This window comes from Oncorhynchus mykiss, chromosome 19 (genome assembly GCF_013265735.2).
Source record: "Oncorhynchus mykiss isolate Arlee chromosome 19, USDA_OmykA_1.1, whole genome shotgun sequence".
Taxonomy (NCBI): Eukaryota; Metazoa; Chordata; class Actinopteri; order Salmoniformes; family Salmonidae; genus Oncorhynchus; species Oncorhynchus mykiss.
In genome coordinates, this window is record NC_048583.1 from 16156544 (window position 1) to 16165479 (window position 8936).

The 8936-nt window shown below is 42.9% G+C and overlaps 4 protein-coding genes across 10 annotated transcripts in view; 2 read left to right on the forward strand and 2 right to left on the reverse strand.

Annotated features, from left to right (window-relative positions):
• LOC110498461 (zinc finger and SCAN domain-containing protein 2) overlaps positions 1 to 8936 on the reverse strand; it is a 771911-nt gene that overhangs the window by 487387 nt on the left and 275588 nt on the right. Inside the window, exons 6-7 of one of the 6 annotated variants that reach the window (XM_021575178.2) lie at positions 8686 to 8813; positions 6095 to 7238 (exon numbers count right to left, since the gene is read on the reverse strand). The exons of the other annotated variants lie outside the window; for them this stretch is intronic. Of the exons in view, the coding sequence (XP_021430853.2) occupies positions 6297 to 7238; positions 8686 to 8813 (1070 nt within the window). The 3' untranslated portion in view covers positions 6095 to 6296. Of the gene's footprint in view, positions 1 to 6094; positions 7239 to 8685; positions 8814 to 8936 lie in introns of those variants that run through there. 6 annotated transcript variants of the gene reach the window in all.
• Positions 1 to 8936, forward strand: part of LOC110498465 (zinc finger protein 34) — a 210005-nt gene that overhangs the window by 122807 nt on the left and 78262 nt on the right. The window lies entirely within an intron of this gene.
• LOC110498508 (zinc finger protein with KRAB and SCAN domains 8-like) overlaps positions 1 to 8936 on the forward strand; it is a 116181-nt gene that overhangs the window by 60838 nt on the left and 46407 nt on the right. The window lies entirely within an intron of this gene.
• LOC110498483 (zinc finger protein 583) lies at positions 170 to 4478 on the reverse strand. Its single transcript, XM_021575120.2, has 3 exons — positions 4063 to 4478; positions 2842 to 2966; positions 170 to 1775 (listed from the first exon to the last, which is right to left on the reverse strand). The coding sequence occupies exons 1-3, from the start codon at positions 4325 to 4327 to the stop codon at positions 480 to 482; spliced, it is 1686 nt and encodes a 561-aa protein (XP_021430795.2). The 5' UTR covers positions 4328 to 4478; the 3' UTR covers positions 170 to 479.

Consider the following 8936-nt stretch of genomic DNA (forward strand, 5'->3'; position numbering starts at 1 on the left):
AGGAACTTTACAGATAGATAATTGTATGTGTGGGGAACAGAGATGAGCAGTCATTCAAAAATCATGTTAAACACTATTATTGCACAGAGTGAGTCTATGCAACTTGTGACTGACTTGTTAAACACATTATTTTGGCTTGCCATAACAAAGGGGTTGAATACTTCAGACATTCCAGCTTATCATTTTTTATTAATTTGTAAAAAGGCAATCTCAATTTCATCAATTTGAAATTGAGGCTGTAAGAATGAAATGTAGAGAAAGTCGAGGGATGTGAATACTTTCTGAAGGCACTGTATATCACACAATGTCTGGATGCAAAATTCTACCCAGGAATATCCAACACTGAAATCTGTTACTCTCGTTATTCCAAATGCATCTGTGGATCTTTTCAGCTGACAACAATAAAAATGTATCTGACTTTAATGCAGGGTTTGATCTAAACGGCAGAAGCAATCGAGCAAAATGGTTACTTTTCTATATTATACAGCGGGATGTGTTTTCTGCTGGTGTGTCCTGAGGTAGCTCCTCTCTGAGAACGTCTTCCCACAAAGCATACTAGTGAACGGCCTCTCTCCCTTGTGGACCTTCAGGTGCATCTTCAGGTTGCCAGCCAGGGCAAAGCGCATGTGACACTGGGTACAGCTAAAGGGTTTCTCCCCAGTGTGGACCCTCTGGTGCCTCTTCAGGTCACCAGCCTGGGAGAACCTCTTCTCACACTGGGGGCAGCTAAATGGTTTCTCCCCTGTGTGGACCCTCTGGTGCCTCTTCAAGTGGTCCTGGCGGGAGAATCTCTTCTCACACTGGGTACAGCTGAAGGGATTCTCCCCTGTGTGGACCCTCTGGTGGATCTCCATCTTCTGGAGGCAGCTAAAGCCTTTGTTACAGAACATGCAGAGGAACCGTTTCTCTTTACTATTGCTTGACATTGCTCCCCCTCCCCGACACTCGTCTCTAGCCCTGTCGTCAGAGTTAAATACCTGATCGAAAAAGATGCTGCCATGTGAATCATAAGGTGCCATCGACGGGGATACTGGGTCGCGATCTCTGACCGCGTGTAAAGGGGAGTGGGTCGCAACATTTAGATTTGTCTCTAACCTATCCCTGCAGTCTAAGTCACTGGTGTTGCTCTGCGAGTATCTTTCCCATAAATGAGTCTGGTCTGCATTACATGTCAGAGGAGCGTCATCTTCCATTTTCACAGTCACCTCATCTATCGCTATAACCTCCCTTTTCTTATCTATGCACCCTTCAGAGTATACACTACTACTGTACTGGTTCCAGTCCCCTCTAGACAGATCAGTCTGTGTCTCTAATACCAAGGGCATGATGCCAGGGTCCATCGCTGTAGTATAAGAACGAGACAGATCATTGCCAGTCTCTAACGCATCACCCGAGTCCTCATGGGAATGAACCGACCTTGGGCTTGGGCTTCCATAAAGTAAATACTTTGAGTCAGGAGCAGGAGAACAGCCAGGTCTCCCCAACAACAGTCTCTCTGGGTCTGATCCGTGGTCAGATCCTGTGTGTAAGAGCCTGTGTGTCTCGGCGTCTGTCTCTGACTTGAGGACGGCGTTCAGCGTTCCACTGACCTCCGTGATGCTGGATCGGGTCCTGTGCTGGGGCGTGGTGGTGAGGTCCTCCACGGCCACAGGGGGCACCACTCCAGCCGCTGCTTCAGTCTGGATGTCTCTGCTGTGTGTTGGGTCCTCTCCTTCAGTCCTCTCCTGCTTGACCAGAGATGATCCTCCAGGACCTGCAGCCTCTGCATCTGCAGACTGACAAGAAGAGAGGAGTTGATTATCGGTAAAAGGGCCAGCCCCAAGTGGTGAGGGTAGGCAACAACTGCTCCGCCACGCTGACTCTCAAAACCGGGGCCCATCAGCAGGGCTCTACACTGACCTTTTTTACAAGGAGCATGTGTGAGCCTAAGATGAAAAAATGTAGGAGCACAATGAAAAATATTTGCGGTAACAAATAAAGAGCAGGTGTTCTTAATGTTTTGTACACACAGTGTAAACACACACACCGAAAACACAAAACATTTTACACTCAAAATATGCAGCTGTTACTCTGTTCTTTTATTTTACTCTTACTATTATCTATCCTGATGCCTAGTCAATTTACCCTGCCTTCACATACATATCTAATACCTCATACACTGATCTGGAACTGGTACTCCCTGTATATAGCTCCACTCTTGTATTTTATTCCTCGTGTTCTTATTTTTTTAATTTAAAAAAAAATAATATATATATATATATATATATATATATATATATATATATATATATATATATATATATATATATATATATATATATATATATATTATAATATTATATATATATTATAATATATATTATAATATATATATATATATATATATTTTAATATATATATATATATATTTTTGTATATATTATAATATATATATATATATATATATTATAATATATATATATATATTTATATATATATATATATATATATATATATTATAATATATATAAACATATATATATATTATATATATATATATTATAATATATATATATTATTTTTCAAAAAAAATGGATTTGACTTTGTGAATCGGGCACCAGTAGAAATCCGCTTTTTCAAGCTGAAAGATGACGGCCAGAGCTTACCCGTGATGTTGCACAACGGTGTAAGTCAATAAGTCATAATTTTAGTCAAAGTATGATATATTTGGTCTTGAAGTGACAAATCCGAATGTGTGACTGGATGTTTCCGTCAGTCTTACGTGTCTTTTCCTATGAGATGAGGTGCCAATTCGGGCCACATTTGATGTACTATCATTTTTTATGTAACACTGATACTAACCTCTATCAAAATAACATGCTGGGTTGAGGTTCCATTCCCCTCATCAACAGTGATTGGTTGGTCATCTCTCCACGCATTGGGTCCCGTTGGCTTCACAAAGCTCCTGTGTCCTCCAGCAAGATGTCCTGAGAGAGTGATTGGGGGAAAAGTGGTGGTTAAGGCAGGTACTGTCAATGCTCAACACAATATTGTACACTATTGACAGTTTACAATCGGCAAGGTAACACTTCTCATAACTTCTTGATATGCTATTTATTGATTGATTATGTTCCATCATGCATCACATTATTTTAATTGAGTATGAAAATAAGAAATTAAGTAAATAAAGAATCTGGTTAGAACATGATACTTAATGGCAGTGTCTGAAATCTGGCTTGGGTAATACTTACTGCATACTGTGTAATAATCGTATTACATACTATTTAGAACCTACAGGTTAGTAAAAAATAATACAGTTAGCAACAAATGCCAACACACTAGGCTAATCCATTGTCTTACATTAGATATTGGGTCGATTCTGCCTGCACCCCGTTAAGGGACGACGCCACGTGACGTGAGACAGTGGGGCTCAATGTGCTTTCAAGACTGGGAACTCGGAAATAACCGAGGTCAAATAATGACATCAGTGATCTTCAGGTAGGGAAGTCCGAGCTCTAGAAAGATGCCCGATTTTCCGACTTGCAATTTCCAGTCAATTTTCCGAGTTCCCAGTTGTCTTGAATACAGAGAAGTCTGAGATGTACTTGTCCTGAATCGTTATGAACTCGGCATAATACAGATAATGCGTCATCTAATTTTCGACGTTTCCCGCCATTCGTTCATTTGGTAGCTCATCCCTGTTGTCAAACTCATCAGCTGTTGTCAAACAAGTGAGTCTTACTCGAAAGTGAGCATTGACTTCTACTAGATGAAAAGCCGACATGACTATAACATACTAGCATTCAAAGCATACTCAATTTTAGAAAATTCACATACCTAAAATACCTACAATTTTGAACGCAAATATAGGTATTTGGACAAGGCAATTACGTCTTCGTGCAATAATACTTTTCTTAATTGACCTGCCTGGTAAATAACAAAAATGGTGCAAGATGGCTGTCAGGGCAGTATTGCATACTATCCAAAAACTGACCAAGTTCAAAATCTGGTCAACACATCTGAACACGAGCAGAGGGGAACAGGGCGACAGGCCGCGCAGCCTCGGCATTCATCAAAATGTACCTCTTGCCATTCCTCTGTATCGGTCGAGGATCTTGACACTATTGGGACGACTCGCGAGGACGCGCTCCCGTGATACCTTCAGTTCCAGTAGCTGTAGTTTCCTCCGCAAAGCCCTGTTTTCTTTCTGGCTTTGAGTTATTTCCAAACGAAACACTGCATAGTCGTCGTCTACGAGTTTACAGATCTCTGCCACAGCTGCATTCGCTAGAACCTCCATAATGGAGGCTATTTGAGTGTGAAAAACCATACCGTCACAGTTAGCCATTGTTAGCTAACGCGAATTAAACCCAACCTGATGTAAGTATGTGATGCTATGCAGTTAAATTAAAAATGGTCCAGTGTGTTATTAAACGTTAAAAATGACAACCTTAACGTGGAAATTGTTATTGGTCACTTCCGTTTGTTCGGCGTCATAGCTCAAAGGGTGCGGTTAAATAAAAAATTGATGCGCGCTGTTCTGTGAATTACGGTTTCGGCTTATTACGCAACACGTCAAATCTCCATACAATGAATACATTTATTCCATCTACATTACCTCAATAAGTTAAATATTAAATTGTCCTTGTTCTAGCCTAGGTTTACTGTCTCTCTAAAAATAGGTATTTACACAACAAGCCTGTTTCAAATGGTAAATTAAAGGATTAATGAGGGGTATGTGGTTAATTACCCTCTTAGCCCAAGACACTCAACATAACTACGGTGCATTAGTAAAGTATTCAGACCCCTTGACTTTTTCCACATTTTGTTACATTACAGCTTTATTCTTAAAATGATTCAATTGTTTTTCCCCCTCAATTTACACAACATAACCCATCATGTAAAAATGTTTGCACATTTATAACAAATAAAAACTCAAACATCACATTTACATAAGTATTCAGACCATTTACTCAGTACTTTGTTGACACACCTTTGGCAGTGATTACAGCCTCAAGTCTACAGCCTCAAGTATGACACTACAAGCTTGGCACATGTATTTGGGAAGTTTTCCCCCATTTATTTTCTGCAGATCTGCTCAAGCTCTGTCAGGTTGGATGGGGAGCGTCGCTGCACAGCTATTTTCTGGTCTCTCCAAAGATATTGAATCGGGTTCAAGTCCGGACTCTGGCTGGGCCAGAGTCGGAGGTCCTGAGCGATCTGGAGCAGGTTTTCATCAAGGAGCTCTCTGTACTTTGCTCCGTTCATCTTTCCCTCAATCCTGACTAGTGTCCCAGTCCCTGCTGCTGGAAAAACACCCCCACAGCATGATGCTGCCACCACCATGCTTCACCGTAGGGTTGGTGCCAGGTTTCCTCCAGACGTGACTCTTGGCATTCAAGCCAAAGAGTTAAATCTTGGTTTCATCATACCAGAGAATTGTGGTCTGAGTCTTTTAGGTGCCGTTTGGAAAACTCCAAGAGGGCTGTCGTGCCTTTTGCTGAGGAGTGGCTTCTGTCTGCCCACTACCATAAAGGCCTGATTAGTAGAATGTTATAGAGATGGTTGTCCTTCTGGAAGGTTCTCCCATCTCCACAGACAAACTCTGGAGCTCTGTCAGAGTGACCATTGGGTTTCTTGGTCACCTCCCTGACCGAGGCCCTTCTCCGCCGATTGTTCAGTTTGGCCAGGTGGCCAGCCCTAGGAAGAGTCTTGTCGATTCCAAACTTCTCCCATTCAAGAATGATGGAGGCCAATGTGTTTTCGGGGACCTTCAATGCTGCAGAATTTTTATGCTACCCTTCCCCAGATCTGTGCCTCGACACAATCCTGTCTCGGAGCTCTACAGAGAATTCCTTCAACCTCATGGCTTGGTTTTTTTATCTGACATGCACTGTCAACTGTAGGACCTTATATAGACAGATGTGTGACTTTCAAAATCATGTCCAATCAATTGAATTTACTACAGGTGGACTCCAATCAAGTTGTAGAAACATCTCAAGCATGATCAATGGAATCAGGATGCACCTGACCTGAATTTCGAGTCTCATAGCAAAGGGTCGGAATACTTACGTAAAATTGTACATTCATTTTTATTTTTAATACATTAGCATAAATGTCTAAAACTGTTTTTGCTTTGCCATTATGGGGTATTGTGTGTAGATTGATGAGGGAAAAAATGTATTTAATCCATTTTAGAATGTTGTTACGTAACAAAATGTGAAAAAGTCAAGGGGACTGCATACTTTACGAATGCCTTGTATGTCAGCTACAGAATGGTTCCGAGATGTCCTCTGTGTAAATCTCAAGCCACACTGCTACGATTTCTCCCCATTGTGGACACTCCTATGTCTGATAAGGCTACTCAGGAAGGAGAAGCTCCTGTAACATACTTTGCACTTGAAGGGCCTCTCCTTGGTGTGAACTGTCTGGTGCTTCTTCACATAGTTCGCCTCAGTAAAGCGCTTCCCACAAGTGGGGCAGGCGTATGGCTTGTCTGCGTCCGTCTTAACACTCGGCCTCCCACGTTGTGACCCAATGACACCACAGGTGGCAGAAGCAGGAGCCACCACCCTCAGGTGGTTAGTCTTTGAGCTCCTTCCTTGAAATCTAGCCATTGTTTGGGTGTTGTTGGCATTGTGTGCTGTGTTATAGGCTAGGTACGTCTTGTGAACGCCCATCCTGAACCTGTCTGTATTGATGGGGTAACCCTGAAGTAGCTGAGGAAGGCTAGACTCAGGTCCAGGCACAGGCCTTCCATGAACCCAGTCGCATGGCATTTGACGAGACCCTAAAGAAGACAGACTTCCTGTTAGAATACCCCCAGGGGGTTCACCCACCACTGTCTGTGAAGACTGAAGCCCAGGGAGAGCTGCTCTGTTCATCATGGATACTGTGGTGTTTGTATCATAGGAACAGGATGGTCTCTCTCTATCAGCCCCAGGCCCTGCTCCATCCCTGCACTGATACTGTGAAGAGAAGAGTCTGGGCTGCAAACTGGATCCCTGATTGGAGCCTCTGTCTCTCTGATGACCACCAGGACTGAGGTTGTTCAGTCCACCTGTCCACTGGTTGTGTTCTGTGTGGTGGTGGAGTCTCTGTCCCTCATGGTTTGGTCCTGGTTGTGACTCAGGAAGAAAGAGCGACGGCTCCTGATCCAGGGTTCTGATCTGGGGCCAGGGTTTGTGACCAGCTGCTTCAGAGGTCCAGTCTCTCCCGCCATCAACACTGGATATCAGCAGGTCCTCATGGACTACAGACTGTAAACACAAATATATACGTTTTTATAATCAACTCTGTTGTACACACCAAAATATGACATTATAAAATGTTCTCCACAGTCAAGCCCATCTCTTAACACTGATACAAATGTATTATAAAAAATGTCCATATGTGTTGACTCAAGAATGAAGTATATCGTTTTGGTTTGAATGGGAAGGGAAACTCAGCCCCTGCAATGATACAAAAATAACCAAGTCAGTCAGCACAGTCAGTTTTGTATTTAACTTCAACAAAGTGGTCATACACTCAACTTTGAAGTACAGTAATTTTATTGCACAAAACGATACATGACCAGTACAATAACTTTTCTCTGTACTTTTTCTGAAAAAATGGTTTCCTCATTTTGAAAAAATTTATTGTAGAATACTTTGGAAAGGTTAAACATCACACAAAGCTTCACTACTTTATGTCAAGTAAACATGTATCACCAGTATCATCCTATAGGGACAAAGTTTGTCACTCTTCATCAGTGAAGCATTTTTAAAGACACCATCACACCAACCATCACCATATCATCTACTCTGCCTCATCATACAAACCCAATAGAATTAACTACAAACTAACTAGTACAACATTACATGTCACTCACTATACACTGGTTGTGTGTATTTTCTGTTGGTGTATCCTGAGGTAGCTCTTCTCTGAAAACCTCTTCCCACAGTGAGTACAGGTGAACGGCCTCTCACCCGTGTGGACCTTCAGGTGCCTCTTCAGCTGGTGCTGGTGGGAGAACCTCTGCTCACACTGGAGACAGCTGTAGGGTTTCTCCCCTGTATGGACCCTCTGGTGTCTCTTCAGGTGACCAGCCTGGGCAAAGCGCATATCACACTGAGTACAGCTGAATGGTTTCTCCCCTGTGTGCATCCTCTGGTGAATCTCCACCTGTTTGGGGAAACTGAAGGCTTTCCCACAGAACGAACACGGGAAGCGCTTCTCTTTGCCACCAGATCTGATGATAGAATTACTACTACTGTCATTTGTCAATGGGCTTGTGTAGCCATTTAGTGTTGAGGCACTGGCATTGTCTGAGGTCTGGTTTAACATTAGGAGAGTGTGAGGAGGATGAAGGCCAGGGAGTGTCTGTGTTGTCGCAGGGTCCATGTTCCAGTTGATAGATCCTATAGAAGGCAGGCTGAAGGCAGCACCTGTTAGGGGGTTAACCTGAAGCGCCATCAGTCTCTCTGAATCACAACTATAGGAGCAGGAAGGAGCATCGATAGCCAAGTCTGTGTCTGTTCTCTTCTGCCGCATTTGGAAATCTGTCCGTTCCCGCAGACCAAATCTACGCCTCGCTCTGGTCTCAGCAAGTCTGTTGTCATGAAGACTAAGTTCGGTTGTTGGTTTGTGTTCGAATGTCTGTTTCTGGTTGTGGTTAACAGTGTTGTTCCCCAGCCCAGAGTTGAAGACGCTGTCCCATCCACTGACCTCCACTATGTCGCCTTTGGTCCTGCCCTGCTCAATGACGTTGTCCCCTGGGCTCTTGGCTGCACCCGTCTGGGTCTGGGAATCTAAGATGGCTTCCCAGTCTCCTCTGTTAGCCTCCAGCCAACCACCTGCAGGAAGAGGTTAGACAATTGACTTTATAAACATGGCAGAGAACTCTACATATGGATTTTTTTGGAGTCAATTACCTGGTGAAGTTCATACATTGTGTATTTTGTATGTAAACATAAATT